Source organism: Cynocephalus volans, chromosome 14, assembly GCF_027409185.1.
Source record: "Cynocephalus volans isolate mCynVol1 chromosome 14, mCynVol1.pri, whole genome shotgun sequence".
NCBI lineage: Eukaryota > Metazoa > Chordata > Mammalia > Dermoptera > Cynocephalidae > Cynocephalus > Cynocephalus volans.
Window position 1 is genome coordinate 96,210,167 of NC_084473.1, and position 17,858 is coordinate 96,228,024.

The 17,858-nt window shown below is 38.9% G+C and overlaps 1 protein-coding gene across 2 annotated transcripts in view; it reads right to left on the reverse strand.

The window, feature by feature from the left end:
* Positions 1–17,858, reverse strand: part of VWA3B (von Willebrand factor A domain containing 3B) — a 247,870-nt gene that overhangs the window by 17,704 nt on the left and 212,308 nt on the right. For both annotated transcript variants that reach the window (XM_063078561.1, XM_063078560.1), the window contains exon 22: positions 9,484–9,595. In XM_063078561.1, coding sequence (XP_062934631.1) covers positions 9,484–9,595 — 112 coding nt within the window. The remainder of the gene's footprint in view (positions 1–9,483; positions 9,596–17,858) is intronic.

A 17,858-nucleotide genomic window follows, 5' to 3' on the forward strand; every position in this document is an offset into this window, starting at 1 on the left:
CATCATATAGTGGCCTTCTTTGTCTCTTTTTATGTTTTTTGGTTTAAAGTCTATTTTAGCTGATATAAGAATAGCTACAAATATGAAAACCTGGAAGATATGGATAAGTTTCTGGACACATACAAACTACCCAGACTGAACCAAGAAGAGACAGAAAACCTGAACAGACCAAAAACAAGCAACAAGATTGAAGTGGTAATCAGCAGTCTTCCAGCAAAGAAAGCCCAGGTCCAGATGGCTTTACAACTGAATTCTATCAAACCTTTAAAGAGGAATTAATACCAATTTTCCTTAAACTATTCAAAAAAATTGAAACAGAAGCCACTCTCTCAAACTCATTTTATGAGGCCAACATAACTCTAATACCAAAACCAGATAAAGACATAACAAAAAAAAGAAAATTACAGGACAATATCCTTGATGAACATAGATACAAAAATCCTCAACAAAATATTAGCAATCAGAAAACAGCAACGCATTTAAAAACTATACACCATGATCATGTGGGATTCATCCAAGGGATGCAAGGTTGGTTCAACATATGAAAGTCAATGAATGTGATACATCACATCAACAAACTCAAAGACAAAAACCATATGATTATCTCAATAGATGCTGAAAAAGCATTTGACAAAATTCAACATCCCTTCATGACAAAGACTCTCAACAAATTAGGTATAGAAGTAAAGTATCTCAACACAATAAAAGATGTCTATGACAAGCCCACTGCCAGTATCATTCTGAATGGAGAAAAACTAAAGGTTTTTCCCTTATGAACAGGAACAAGATAATACCACTTCTATTTAACATAGTACTGTAGGTACTAGCCAGAGCAATCAGGCAAGAAAAAGAAATAAAGGGCATCCAGATTGGAAAAGATGAAGTCAAACTGTTCCTATTTGCAGATGACATGATACTACACATAGAAAAACCTAGACTCTATCAAAAAACTCCTAAAGCTGGTTAATAACTTCAGTAATGTTGCAGGATACAAAATAAACGCCCCCAAAACAATTGCATTTATATTCTCCAATCATGAGCTAACAGAAAGAGAAATCAAGAAAGTAAGGCCACTTACAACAGTAACAAAAACAATAAAACACCTAGGAATCAATTTAACCAAGGAGGTGAAAGATCTCTACAATGAGAACTACAAACCACTACTGAAAGAATTTAAAGAAGACACAAAAAGATGGAAAGACATTCCATGCTCTTGGATTGGAAGAATTAACATTGTGAAAATGTCTATACTACCCAAAGTGATCTACAGATTCAATGCAATCCCCATCAAAATACCAATGACATTCTTCCCAGAAATAGAAAAAAACAATCTTAACATTCATATGGAACAACTAAAGACCATGAATAGCCAAAGCAATCCTGAACAACAACAAAAAAATAAAGCCAGAGGCATAACACTACCAGACTTCAAATTATACTACAAAGCTATACTAACTAAAATAGCATGGTACTGGCATAAAAATAGACACTTGGACCAGTGGAGCAGGACTGAGAACCCAGAAATCACCCCTCAGGCTTACAGCCATCTGATGTTTGACAAAGGCAACAAAAACCTACACTGGGGAAAGGACTGCCTCTTCAATAAGTGGTGCTGGGAAAACTGGATATCCATATGCAGAAGAATGAAACTAGACATGCACCTCTCACCTATACTAAAATCAACTCATAATGGATTAAAGACTTAAGTATAAGACCTGAAACTGTAAAATTACTAAGGGAAAATATAGGTGAGACACTTCAGGAACTAGGTCTGGGCACCGACTTTATGAACATGAGCCTGAAAGCACAGGCAACAAAAGTAAAAATAAACAAATGGGACCATATCAAACTAAAAATCTTCTGCACAGCAAAGGAAACAATCAACAGAGTGAAATGACAACCTATAGAGTGGGAGAAAATTTTTGCTAACTATGCACCTGACAAGGGATTAATATCCATAATATATAAGGAACTCAAGCAATTACACAGTAAAAAAACAAATAACTCAATTAAAAAATGGGCTAAGGAGCTGAATAGACATTTTTCAAAGGAAGACATACAAATGGCCAACAGGTACATGAAAAAATGCTCAAAATCACTAGTCATCAAGGAAATACAAATTAAAACCACATTGAGATATCACCTCACCCCAGTGGTTGGACTGTAAATTAGTCCAACCATTATGAAAAACAGTATGGAGGTTCCTCAAACAACTACAGATAGATCTTCCCCATGATCCAGCAATCCCACTTCTCGGTATATACCTAAAGGAATGGAAATCATCATGTCAAAGGGATATCTGCACTCCCATGTTCATTGCAGCTCTTTTTATAATACCCATGATATGGAACCAACCTAAATGTCCATCAATAGATGACTGGATAAGGAAAATGTGGTATATATACACCATGGAATAATACTCTGCCATAAAAAAGAATGAAATTCTCCCATTTGCAACAACATGGATGAGCTTGGAGAAACTTATGTTACTTATGTTGAGTGAAATAAGCAAAGCACATGCACTTTGTGGGATAAATACCACATGTACTCACTCATAAGTGGGAGCTAAAAGAGAAAGAAGGAAAGATAGATCATAGTGGTGCGTTGGACTTGCAGAGGGAGAGAGCACACCTAGGGATACAAAATAGAGTCGGGGAAAGGCGGATGGGGAGGTCGGTCGGGGATAATTGGGTGGGGGACACAGGGTATAATCGCAATTTGTGGTAATAGGAATGCTGCCAGTATGGATCTGGCCATCATATCGTGGGTACGAGTAGTGACAATCAGCTTTGTATCTCATGAATATTCATAACCAATAAAATAAATAAATAAAAATTATCTGAAATTTAAAAAAAAATCAAACTAAAAAGTTTTGGCCTGAGAAAGCCTCTGTATTCTCATTCCTGAGCTCTTCATAGGAACCGACCTAAGTTAGCACTCAAACCCATAGGCAAATTGAAAACCTAACTTAGAAGGGTGCTTCTGTGAGGACAGCTGCATCTCAGCCGATTGCAGGCAGCCACCTGTTCTGTGCCACCACTTCCCTTTTCCTGTCTATAAGATGAATCCACCATGTGTTTTGTCGGCCACAGTCCCTCGTAATTTGTTCTGTCTTTAGGGGCTGCCTGATTTGCACGTCATTTTTATTTATTTTTTTCTTTTCTTGCTCCAATTAAATGTGTTAAGTATAATTTGCCTTATATTTATTCTTTTAACAGAAGTGAGAAGCTTGTCTTTTAGTTATAATCAGAGTATATTTAGTTATAATATACTCTTTATATTATAATTATATTATAGTTATGAATTATATATAATTTATGTATTATAATTATACGTAATTGTTATAATAGGAAAAGAAAATACCCTTATTAAGGTTCACATTTTTTGTCATTGATCCAAGTAGAAATTTATTTTCCCATTAAAAAGGGATTCTAAATTCTAACTCTAATGAAGGGGAAATTTAACCCTGGACACGTTCCCTGGCAGTAGCAGCTGCTCCGGACTCCCACTCGGAGACAGAACCGTGCTGACGCAGCCCTGCTGGCTTCACAGGCCGTGTGCCCAGCACCCCCGCCCCGGCTCACACGCTTGCCCTGGCAAAGTCCCATGTCCTTTTAGGTGGCAAAGAAACAGCTGTGGATTTTCATGTTGACCCATGTCTCTTGTTTTAAATGGCCAAAGAAGTAAAAATCCTTTTTTGTAAACACACACACACACAAGCCAGCTTTCCATTGTGATTTCTTACTGGTCTAAAATGTTAAATTGGTTTTTAAAATATTCTTTACACATTATTCACACATTTTCTACCAAAAACTGACTTTATCCCTTTTAATCAGAAAAAAACAAGCACTACTTCTTAGAAAGAATTTCTATTATGAAAACAATAAGATCCACTCCTAATTAAAAATGCAGGGAGTCCTCACATCCCACACGAGTGCCCCGCACCCTTCCCACGGCTCCGGGCTGCCGAGGTGCCCACGCTGGCTGGTGTGACCCTCCTCAAATTCTTAGCCTGTGGGACTTAGGAGTGTACAGTACTGAGCCTGCTGTGCCGTCTTTCAGTTGTCTGAGTTGAGAAGTTATGACAGAGACCATACGGCCCACAAAGCCTCAAGCATTTACTTCCTTTGTATTTTAGAGAAAAAGTCTGCCAACCCCTGCTCTAGATCATTGGACCTAGACTTTTCAGTATGTCACAATGACTTCTTTTAGATCCTTCCAATCTGCTTTCTTCTTTGTCCAACCTCTGGTGATGTGGATCTTTGTTCATCCCCGGAAATCAGCGCACTTTCTTACAGTTGTCTTCAAAACCACCTCACCGGGCTCCTGTGGAGCTGGAGGACCCAGACCCGGTCCACTGAGTTCCTGCTAATCCTCTGTACTTGCTCCTTTTCCATCTAATTAAGGAATTGCCACCATTTACGTCCTGATTCAAGATCAGCTCCAATTCCTGGCTCCCTTTCCACTTCAGTTTCTCTCTGCGCTCAGTCCCGGAGAGGTGAGGCTGTGTCTCCTGGCTCTGAAGTCCTCCAGGACCTGTTGCAGAGTCTGGGCTCTGGAGAGTGAACGAGCAGAAGACCCTCCACTGCTTTCAGTCTTTCTCTTGGTGGAGGCTGGCAATTCCAGGCATCTTCCTGGGTCTGAGTCAGCTCCCCACCTTGGCCAGAGGGCTCTCCTGTACTCAGCTGGGGGAAAGAACACACTCCCGTTGAGAGCCTCAGCAAAAATGCTGCCTGTGCTCAATGGCCACAGAATTGGTGAAACTGTCTAACTAGACGGTGTCAGGCAGTTCATTTGGTGAAAGATGCATGAATAGTTCTGAATCTTTGCTCCAAATAGGTTTTCTCAGGCTGGAGACTGGATTTTGTTTGTTTGTCTGTTTTACATCTGGCTCTAAGAACCTTTCAATATTCAAAGCCCAGCTTAAATTCCACCTCCCCTCAAAGGCTTTAGCTTTGTTCCAGCCAGAGCACCCCCTCCACCTGCCCACCTCCACGGCAGTGTCTTCCTGCACTCTACTCTTCATATTCTCTCCTTCCTTTTAGCATCATAGGTTTCCTTTTTAGTCCACTGTGCTGACTCTCTGACTTGCTGTTAAAGGTTTTAAACTTCTGTGAAGTTGAAAACAGCTCCTTCACCCCCAGGAGAGGATGAGAATTGTTTATATCTCCTAAGAGGAGCTTTCCCATGGGATGATAGAAAAATTCTTTACATGTAATTAACAAAGTCCTGTACATTATCACATTTAATCTACACAACAATCTTATGAGGGTTTCAATTGTTTTAAATCCTATTTGGAAAGACAGGGCAACTGAGGCACAGAGAAATTAAATGACTTCAATCCTGTGTCTAGTAGAGGAAAGAGGCAGAATTCAAATAAATGAAAACGTAGAATTTTCTGACCTGTATTAGTCCGTTTCTGTTGCTTATAACAGAAATACCTAAAACTGGGTAATTTATAAGGAAACAATATTTATTGCTTACAGTTTCAGAGGCTGGAAAGTCCAAAGTCTAGGGAACACATCTTTTGAGGGCCTTGTTCTTGGTGGTGACTCCAGCAACCCAGGATGTCACATAGCAAATGGCTTGAGCAAGAGAGTTAACCTCACTTGCTGTCCTTTTAAAGCCATCAGAACCAAGCCTGTTACTCCATGAACGGACCAATCCATTCAAGAGGGCACAGTGCTTACAATCTAATCACCTCTTCCAGGTGCCACCTTTCACTTACCACAGTAGGATTTCCCACCCTCTTAACACTGTCATAGTGGGGATTAAGTCTCTAATACAGGAACCTTTGGCAGTACCTTTAATCATTACACCCATGATTAAATCATTAAAGCAGTCCATGAAAGTATTCAGTTTTGCCCCCCTTTTGCTTCCATCATAACTTGTTCCTATGGCCTAGTGCAGAAATCACCATGAATTTCCTGAAGTAAAACGCTTTTCACTGAACAACAGGAAGCATGACCCAATTCCCACAAATAATGATTTAAAACAAGGTTTTGAAACGTGTCTTCCTCTTTGTCTTCAGCATTCGGATAAGCCAGGCTATCAGCTCATCACTTCCATTCTGCACAATGTAGATATTTCACCAGCTCAATCATCCACACTAACCCCTGGAGTAGAGCCAGCCCTATGGAAATCCCTGCCATGATCCCAAGGATGGTGGCCACAGCCGGCTGGGCCAGCCCTGCTCCAGTGTCGACCTGCCTCAAGCAGTGGACACTCAGGTCCAGTTACTCCAATGCAGCCTCCTGCTGAAGTGCATTTAAAAACCAGCTATTTTTCACTAAAAATGTTTAGGATGTTTTTGAACAACAGTTACCAGAAGAGGAGTCACCAATGACCATCACGCCTGTGCTCTACAAAACTCTATTTGGGCCTTCTTTTTTTATATAAGAGGGAGCACAGCAACTCACAGTGACAAGGTGATCTGAGTTAATATCACTAATGAGGGCAGATGGACATCACGTGCCCCTGGACAGGATGCCCCGAGAGGGACATGACATCACTTAGGTACAATTCTGGCCAGGAAGGCATGGCCTGAATCTAATCTAACCCAAACTTGAGAACATTCTATAAGAGAGCTGGCCTTACACTTAATTAATGTCAATATCATGACAGATAATAGGAAAGGCCAAAGAATAAATCAAGATTAAGGAAAATTAAGGAGACATGTTAACTAAACGCAATACATGGTTCTGAATTGGGACCTGCACTGGAGGAAAAAGATGCCTATAAAGGACATTATTGTAACAATAAACACAATCAAAAAATATATATTAGATGAAAGTACTATAATAATGTATAATTTCCTGAATTTTATAACTTTATTGTGATTATAGTAAGAGAATGTCCTTGTTTTTGAGAAATACATACTGATGTATTAAGGGGTAAAGTGGAATGAAAAATGTTATCTAGTTTCTACTGGCTCAGAAAAAAGAATATGTGTGCGTGTGTGGAGGAGAGACAGAGAGACAGAGACAGAATAAAATAAAATAATATAACATATGTCATAAAATGTGACAAAATGGTAAAAATCGGTGAATCTGAGTAAAGAGTATACAGAAGTTCTCTGTATTATTCTTTTAGCTTTTCTGTTGAAAATTAAAGTTGAAATTCCAGATTAAAAGATTAGTTGACCTTGGCGGGGACAAGACACAAAAACAACTACATCCAGTTAATCTGTGCACTGTCATTTAATTCGGCTGAGCCAATGTTTACTAACTAGCCACTAATCAAAATTATTGATTATATCACTAAATTAAAATGTTTATTTCCTCCAAACTGACTTATTTGAGTTTACTCACAGCTGCAAATTAAAAATTCCCCATTAGTCAGATCCTGTACAGCTATTAGGAGTGCATGCAGTCTACCTTTAATTGCACATTTTAAAGAACTTGCTGATATGGTTTCAGGTATTGCATGTGGCTATGGCATTAGCTCTGTGTCCTCGACTGCCTCAGTAGGCCTTTCACATTTTCTCATCGCACAGGGATGGTGCTGGGAAAAGACCGAGCCACTCTACTTGTCCCTGAGGCCCTGGGCAGCAAAGTGATGCCAAGCCCTAATCCTCACATTTGGAATCCAGTCCTTTTCAGAATTTTCTTTAAACTGCCAAGTTAGCTTTGGATTCCTCTCCGTGGCTCAAATTCAGAAAATGAAAAGTTTCTCGAGCAGGGGTAGCTTCCTGTAATCACCTCTCAGCAAATCTGAGCCCCAGAGAAGTGGAAGATTTCCAGCCCCTGTTCTCATAATGAAGAGCCGCGTGCCTTGGCCTCTGTGTGCATCTCAAATGCTCGGGTTCATATTGACTCTCATCCAGGCAACTCCAAAGTACATTTACCAAATTTCAAGCAAGATGTCCCAATTTTCTGTTCTACATATATACCTGCTGGAAACCAAACATCCCACTGAAGTATTGTTTTTTCCTACCTGAATACATTATTTAGTTAAATTTAATTAATAATTATTATTTTAACTGGTGATTGATAGATAATGCCTATGCGAAGTAAGCTATGTTTCTGTAGTATGATCTTTTTGCCTGAAAGAGCTTCCTCAAGGTTCTCTCCTAGTTTCTCTTTTCTCTATAGACCTTCCTCATGATTTCGCTGATGACTTTTGTGTTGACATTTGCAAAGTCTGTATCTCCAGATAGACTTTCTCTCCAAACTCTAGACTCTTATCACCAAGTGCTTCTCCGACATCTTCAGTTGGGCATGTCATAGGCACCTACAACTCATCACATCCCAGATCCATCTCATTGTCTTCCTGTCCACACCGCCATCTGTTGTAGGCACCACTATCTACATAATGGCCCAAGCCAGGGACCCGAGTGACCTCCTAACCCAGTTAGTGTCCATTCTTTACACTGCAATGGGAGGGATCTTTTAAAAATATCCAGTGTGATTGTGTTTCTTCCTGCTTTTTTATTCTGTTTTTTGTTTGTTTGTTTGTTTGTTTTGACAGCTGAACGTACAGGGATCCAAACCCTTGACCTTCATGTTACCATCAGCACACTCCCAAGTCTCTCTGCTTTAAATGTGGCTCCCCAATGCTTGCAGAGTAAAGTTCAAGCTCTTTAACATAACCCTTTATGAATGGCCCCATGCTTACCTCTCTGAGGAGCTTTATTATTTTCTACCCTTCCTTTGCATTCTAGGTTCCGGCCTTAATCAATTTTACTTCTCCAGACATACAATGTTTTTCTTTGCTTCTAGACCTTCACATATATTATCGTCACTATCCACAAAGCCCCCTTTATACCTCCACCCCCTGCTGCACTTTACCTGGCTGATTCTTTCAGGAATCACATTGCCCAGGAAGTCGTGGGCAAACCTCTCAGGTCCAGCCACAGTGGCCTCCTTGCGCTTCCTCCAACATGCCAGGTGCGCACCAGCCTCAGGCCTTCATACTCCTGCTCCCTCTGCTTAGAGCTCTCTTCCCCCAATCTCATGGCTCGCCCCTCTCTCCTTCAAGTCCTTATGCATATGTCACCTCCCCCAGGAGCTCTTTGTTAACCACTGTATTTAGAATTTCAACCTTCACCCTGACACTCTCAACTCCCTTCATGGTTTCATTTTTCTGTATGCACTGTATCTGACATACTGCATATTTTACTTATTTATTTGGTTGTTTGTCTGTCTCCCTTACTAAGATGTAACCTTCATGAAGACAAGAATTTTCATCTGTTTGCTCACTACATTAGACCAGCACTTTCAGAATATTGTATACATGGACATAGTAGGTGTTTGATAAAAATTTGTTTACTAAACAAATGAGAGATTAAAATAAATACACTTTTCTGCCTACTTCCCCTGCCCCAATATGGGTAGAAACCCTATTATCATTTCATTTGAGAAGTGGAATATCTTAGTCCAGCTCATGAAATGTCTATGTTCTAGGGAAAGCACAGGTTGACACCTCCAGAATCCAATATCAAGTTATTTCTCAAAGGAGTCTCACAAACTAAAAAAACTCTACCTGGAAAATAAAAGCCATTTTCATCACATCTTGCAATAACCTTCTGGCCTTTGAGGTGGTCTGGTTTTTTGGATTTGATTTTCTTTGTTGAATTTCCTTGCAATTTCTGCTGCTGAAAAGACAAAACAGTAATGATTCATGAAAAAAGTCAATGCAGATAGTAAAAACAGTTAAGTACTGGGTAGTCTGGGATTCTCTACTAAGAATCACTCTATTAAAGCATTACAGAACACACTTATACTATATACTCACTTTGGAGTACTTTCTGTTCTTTGCTAATTAAAAATTACCCTTTTGGCAGAATCCAACAACAAATTGAAAAGATTATTCACCACGATCAAGTGAGATTCATCCCAGGGATGCAAGGATGGTTCAACATATGCAAATCTGTAAATGTGATACATCACATCAACAGAAGGAAGGAACGAAAAAAAGCATATGATCATTTCAATAGATGCAAAAAAGCATTAGATAAAATCCAACACCCCTTCATGATAAAAACACTTAACAAATTAGGTATAGAAGGAAGGTATCTCTGCCCCCACAATTTTTATACTTAGTTCAAGGTGAAAGGAGGAAGAGGGGAATAAAGAAAAATTATGTATACAACTAGAATTCCTGAGATTTTATGACAGCGCCAAAGCTGGAAGCAAAGACTACTTCAGAACCATGACCGGTGCTGTGAGAAGTAAATGGGTTCTTCAACAGAAAAGTCAATCATTAGTTAGCACCTTGGAGAGAGACAAACATGGAAGTTACTTGAAAATGTACTCCAGCAAAATGAAGGAGTAAACCATGAAAGAAATACACAAAATCTAGGAAGCAGTAAGATTCAGCCCAAGTGGGCAGAGAAGGGAAATCACAGGATGATAGCTGTGCACAGGTCATAGACAACAAGAAGTCTCCCAGGATAAAGAGGACTTAGAAATCTTGGTGACAAATACATCCATATACATATCTAACAAATACAAAAAATAATGATTCAAACATAAAACAAATTAAATGTGGTATAATTTTAAACACTGATAGAAAAAAGAAAAAGAAATTATTTTGCTTCATGCTATTAGCATCCTTCAAATGGCCAACATATCACATAGGATCTTAAAGAGGGACATGTACCCCTAAACTATGAATTGTCCCAGGGTTGAATAATATTTATCCAGTCATAATAATGCAAATGCTATTTTGTGATTTAAAAAAAAAAATTTAAACATTTGCAGTGAACCTTTGGAGAGAGCACAAAATTAGCAACATAATGGTCTAAGTATAGCTCTTAGAAGGTGGAAAGAAAGGGGGAGAAAAGCACTGGCACACATATCTCCACCATCTGGAGTCAGAAATTGAAGAAGATTATGAAACTTAATACATCATGAAACAGAGTTTTAAGTATGTTGTTATAAATGCAACCAATGGAACAAAAAATAATATAAATACCCAATATTAGGAGCAGGAGAAGAAGAGGGGAGTAATGAGGGTAATATTACCATCTTTTTCATATAGTGGAATAAAAACATTGTTTAAATATGATAAATTATGAAACAAGAATTTGAAAAGGAGAACTAGAAACAAACATCTCATGGAAGCTGCCTCTGGGGAGTAGGACTGAGATGTCAGGGAAGGTACACTGTTATCATTATATGAGCTCTTCTATTCTGTTTGAATTGTTACCATATGAAGGAAGTGTTTTGATAAAAATTAAAAATTAATCTGGAAATTTCAGTGAGAGAAGAGCCTGCAAAGAGGATGCTTTTATTCTCTACATGAACGAGCCAAAGTCCTGAGATGCACATGTGCAGAACAGACTCAAAGCAGCACAGCAAATGCTTTGAACATTTAACTACAATTTAAACCATTGCCCGGGTTCCAGATTACCAGACTAAACCTTGAGTGATACAGGCATAGGCCAAACTCAAAGGGAACCACACAGTCTTTTAAACCTGAACTTACATGGGTGCCACTGCCCACAGAATGTGATACAGTATTTGCAGTCTAAATCTAAGCAAATTTGTTGAAAAAAAAAATCAACCTTCTCCAGATAATTTAAACAAGATCCAGAATCTTAAACCATACTATTCAAAACATCCATTATATGATTAAAAATGCGGCATATGAAAAAGCAAGCAAATATGACCAATTCTTAAGGTAAAACCCAATCAATAGATCCCAAAACTGAGATGACCCAGATGTTGGAATGATCAGATAAAGACTTTAAATCATCAGTTATAACCATAGTCCATGAAGTAAAGGTAAATACTCTTGAAATGAATAGAAAGGTAGTTTTTTCAGGAGAGAAATAGAAACTATAAAAAGTAAATGGAAATGTTAGAAGCAAAAAATATAATATCTGGAAGGACTCAGTAGCATAATTGATATAACAAAGGAAAAAGTGTACCTGAAGACAAATCAACAGAAAGTACCCAATTTGAAGAGTACAGAGAAAAGGGATTTAAAAAAATGAACAGGGTCCCTTTCCTGTTCCAGATAATCTTTTCAAAGCCCATCTCAGTTATAACCTTTCTGGGTAGACTTCAGTTCCAGGAAATTTCATAAGAAGCAAAGGAAAAGACTGCTTTGTTATTTCCAAATGGTACTATATGAATCAAAGTTGGAGTAAATGTCATCGCTATGTCTACTACACGAAGAAACTGGTAGTATCATTTTGATTTGTAAAAACCATCTCTAAAGTTCTATTTTCTATGCTTAAAGACGGATAACTAATGGAAAGACCTTACTAACCTCTTCCCCCCAAAATTCCCCAAAGCCTTTATTTCATCATCTGGAATAGCCATTATTTTTAATTCCCAATCAATTTGAGGACCAATGCTCTTACAAAATATATTAAAAATAAATTTCTAGAAAAACTCAATAACAGACAGAGAATTTGGGTTATAGGTAAAACCTAAGGATTCTGGAAAGCAAACAGCAACAAATTGGCTGGGAAAGAAGACAAGACTTCTAATTAACACCAAACTAGCATTGAGTTTAACATGTTTTTCCTCTAGCATCTTCTAAAGACCAGAAGTGGCACCAGAGTGCAGACAAAGAGAGCTCTAGGAGAAGTCCTCTAGTTCTGGCTTATGAAATGGGAAAAGGAACTCCTAACATTCAAAGAAAATGCAGATATCTCTACCTCTTTTTTCCCTCCATTCTTATACACTGGTCTCCAATGGCAGCAATATTGGCAATATGAGCCCAGAGGTACCAATACTCTGAAGGATGGAAATCTTTCTTGCCTGATTAGTGGCACTGTGGTTCCAGGAAGATGAGGTGAGCACCATTGTTCTTTGTTTCTCTCTCCCTCTCTCTCTCTCCACCTTCTCTTTGGCCCCAGATGCAAGCACTGGGAAGTATTTAACTGAGCTGGGCAAATAAAACTCCAGATTTCTTGCTTGAGAAGTGGAAAGAGGAGTCCTAGAGAACCAGATATTACTGGCAAGATTGCTTCTAATAGAAAAGGGAAGGCCAAGTATTACTCCAATACCAAAACAGACAAAGATATCACAAGAAAAAGAAACTACAGACATATATTCTTCATAAATATAGATACAAAATAAACAAGAAATATCAGTAAATAAATCTAGCAAAATATAAGGATTATGCACAATGGCCAAGCAGGATTTATCCCAGGAATGCAAAGCTGGTTTACCATCAACATTAATAGAATAAGGAATAAAACCATATGATTATTTCAATACATGGAGAAAGAACATTTGACAAAATTCAACACCCTTTCACGTTAAAAACAAAAACAAAAACAAAAACTCTCAACAAACCAGGAATAGAGGGAAACTTCCTCAACTTGATAAAAGGCATCCATGAAAAGCCTACAGAAAACATGATACTTAATGGTAAAAGACTAGGTGATTTCCTGTTAAGATCAGAAATAAAGGAAGGCACTCTTGCCACTTCTGTTCAACATTGTACTCAAGGTTCTAGCCAGTGCAATCAGGCAAGAAAAAAATAAAGGCATCCATATTGAAAAGGAACAAGAAAAACTGTCTTTATGCATAAATAATAAGATCCTATATGTAAAAACTCTTAGGGAATCTACCCAATAGCTTCTTGAATTAATTAATAAGTTCAGCAAAGTGTCATGTTACCAAATAAATACACAAAAAAATAAGTTTTATTTCTATGTTCTATGAATGAACAATCTGAAAATGAAATAAAGAAAAAATTCCATTTATAATAGCATCAAAAATAATATAATATTTAGGAACAAATTTATCAAAATAAGTGAAAGACCTATACACTGAAACTACAAAACATTGCTCAGAGAAATCAAAGACCTAAATGGGGTGACAAACATGTTAATTGATAGAAGACTTGGTATTATTAAGATGGCCGTTTTCCCCAAACTTATCTACAGACTCAATATAACTCATATAAAAATCCTAGCAAGTTTTTTGTCTGGTTTTTTTTTTTTTTGCAGAAATTGAGAAGCTGACCCTAAAATTTAGTGCAAAGAACCCAGATGAGCCAAAACAATTTTGATGAGGAACACATTTGGTGGACTTACACTGCTTGATTTCAACTTACTGTAAAGCTACAGTAATCAAGGAAGTGTGGTACTGACATAAGAACAGTCATTTGGATCAATGGAACACCCCTGAGAGTCCAGAATCCTTCTATTTATGGCCAATTAATTTTTGAGGACTTTGAAAAAAATTTGGCAGTTTCTTCAAAAATTAAACTTACCATATGACCTAGAAATAACACTATTAGGCACCTAGTCAAGACAAACAAAAACTTATAACCGTACAAAGACTTGTATGCAAGTGTTCATATCAGCACAGTTAATGACAAGGTGGAAATAATGCAAATGTCCATTAACCAGGGAACGGACAAACAAAATGTGGTATATCTATACAACGGGCTATTATTCAGCCATTTATAGATGAAATACACAGAAAAGGCAAATTTATAGAGATAAATTGATTAGTGGTTGCCTGCATTTGAGGGTGTAAACAGAGATTGACTGCAAATGGGCAGGAGGGACCTTTTTGGGATGATAACGTTCTAAAACTGTATTGTGGGGGTGACAACTCTGTCAGTTTTATTAAAAATCATTGAATTGGTATGTGAATTATACTTCTACAAATCTTTTTTTTCTTTTTTTCTTAAAGGCAGAAATAGGTAGCCGCTTATTTCTGGCTTGCTCTATGCAACCAGTCGCGGTATTTTGCATATCAGTGGGCTGAATGAGTAAATGAGCACAGAAAATTTGGAATCAACTTTTACGTCCAAAGATAAACTAGACCTTTCCTTCAAATTGACACACTGAAGAAATGGAATTTTCCATCCTAGATTTGTCTTTTTTTTTTCCTTTCTCAAGTATTAACTAATTCTTGGGTTTCTTAAAGGAATTAGATCTCCATCCCAATTAGAGCGCCCAGTGAAATTGTTCTCCAGCTTCTCTTCTTCACAGACCATCAAATGTACCTCTTCTTCACGACACACAGCCCAATAGAAAGTGTCTTCACAGACGTTTTGATGCCACCTTTTCACAGTGCTATAGCTGTAGAGCTACAGCTATGTATTTGCAGCACTATAGTTATACCATAAATAAAGAATTTAGTGCATACTTTATGAGTTCATTTGTAGGTCCCCACTTATGAGGCAATTGACTATAAAAATTTAAATAACTCCAGGCAGTCTGAACACCATTTGCTCTTGGGTCATTACTCATGTTCAGTACAGTTTGGGTTCTGGAAATAAGTGTCCTGATGGGACAAGGTTCTGCTGCAGCCATCTATCATCTGGATCTGTCTGCAGATGCTTTCCAAGTTCATTAAAAGAAGCAGGGGCATGGTTTATTTCCTCAGAGATGAAAACTTAGAGCCTCCGAAGTGAAGAATTAATGAGCTAAGAGGTTAAGGTCTCTTGAAGGAATTGTGGGATATTATCAAGTCTTCAGATCTGCACTGCTTTAGCCTCTGCAGCCGTGGACAAAAGCATGCCATGAACACTACTCTTTTGTCTATGATGTTCTCATTTAGTCAGATATTGCTTGGATCCTTTTCTTCTCATGGAATTTGTGTTTTTACTGAGGCAATCAGTATGTCAAAGAGAACAGCTCAACGTCATTGGTGGATGGTGACTGTCACCTGCTTATTCTTGGGCTTTCACCCAGAGGAGAAACCTGAGCACTACTTCCCATGGGAGATGCAGAGTCACTTACTCTCTTCTCAAAGGGAGAAGACTGGGCCTGGAGACAGAAGAAATAGGATTGAGTGCTGCCCACCTGGCTGTGTGACTTTGGGATATATATATAACCTTCCTGAGCTTAGCTTCTGCATATGCAAAATGAAGGGACAAACAAAATAATCTCTAACATCCTCTAATTACATATTTCTGTCCAGGAGGGTCTGAATCTGCACCCCTGGAGAAACTGTCAGGCCATGTGTATAGAAGGACGGGGACACAAGCATGCCAGCCTTGTTTGCAGTTTCCACAGTATGTGGAAAATGCGCGAGCCAGCACTGTGCACGTGAAGAGCGTGGTTTTCCCATCATCACATTCCAAGGAGATGCCCACATCTCAGTTTCCCACAGTCAGCTCCTCAGCTGGAGTGTTCTTCTACCAATAGAATCTAGAATCTTGAGAATCTGGAAGGTGCCAAGTTAAATCAGCTGTTGCTTAAAAACGTCACCTTTACCTAAAGTTTAAAAGTTTAAAGTTTAAACTTAGCCACTCTGCTACCCCGGTGTTCACATCAAAGACCAATTGGCCAGGGGGGTGCTGTTGGACACCAGACGGCCTCACGGCCTCCCAATAAGTGACAACCTGTTATTCCAAAAAGATGTCTACTCCGATTCCAGAAAGACATTTTCCCCTTTAGATTTCATCAATATGACAAGTCTTTTATTACAACCTATGCCTAGATACATTTAAAGTTCCTTTTTAAGATTTTAAATGAGCACAGTCACATAATTTATTTAACTGGCTCCCTTTTATCTATAGATTACGAGCATTGATTCTCTCAATGTCCCACCCAGACGCCGACCGATGAGATTGCTGTCTACACTTTCAGAAGGGACCTGGAGGTACAAATCCGTGAGTCCAGTTGCCTAAAATAATCAGAGAACTCTCTTTTTCTCTAGTGGTCACTCACTTCCCAACTCATTGTGTACAGAACAACTGTTTCCTCTGTCACATAAGTGACAATAGTGAACGGTAGCAGTGCAGAGGGATACGGTGTCACTTTTACCACTGAAAATGCCGCCTAAGAAAATGTCTAAAAGTGTCACTCCCCTTCAAATCATTCACACACCTGTGAGCTCATCTGACAGGACCAGGACAGATACTAAAGGGCTTTGTACAAGTAACTCATATTTACTCTGCTTTTGTTTACAACTGTGTTATGATCAACAAGAATCCACTTCTGGTTGATTCCACGGCATGTAGCTTTATGGAGGGGACCATTCACTACGGCCTACTTAATGGCTCATTTGAACCAGGGTGCAATCAATTCAGCATCACCACAGATAAAGCAGAATAGCCACGGCAAACAAGCCGCCAGGGCTTACTTACTACAATGGCTCATCCCACAGAAATAGAACAGGGGCTTTCCAGGATGCAAAGTTGTCTTCTCAGGGCCACTAGACATGCCATCCCTTCAGCCAGGATATTGACAACTTTGTTCCAGAAAGATGATATTCTGCTGTCTTTGAATCTTGCCAAAGACTTCAGAGATGCTGTACAGTCCACGCCAAAGAACACTCCCCGCCCCGTTCTTCTCCTGCTATACCTCACCTATACACACACAAAATACAAGCAAACCACTGGGTTTTAAAAAGAAATCCAGAGAATGAGGGAGAGGGGACAGAGAGAGAGAATGAGGAATGCTTGCACTACCTACCTACATAAGCCAGCACAGGGGAACAGCTGCACAGTAGTCAGCGTCAGTAAGGAAATCAGACGAGAACACTGTCTTGTCTACAAAACTCAGAGAATCCAGCTCACTTTTTCGCCAGATTCAGTCACCTGGGACTGGTCGAGCAGGGCCCCAAACGGTGCCATCCTCCTTTCGTTTCATTACTTAATTTCAACCTCATGCTCTTGCGGTTTGCGTTGGTGGAGATCATGATGTTACTAAATGTTTGATGCGTCAAAAATTCCCATTTACCAAGCAACGTACTTCCACATTGGGTACAGAACACATTTCTACAATTCAGCTAGGATTAGTCTTTGGCTGAAAATCTTGTTAAAAAAAACTCTACTAAGTATTTTTCCTGCCCCAATCATTGAACTCCACGACACACACTCCCCACACTGTCCTAGCAGCAGCTCCAACATGCTTCTCTGCCCCTGTTTGTCTGTAACGTCAAGTAAAGTCTGCAACAGCTATAATCCAGATAATGCAAGTAGGGTCG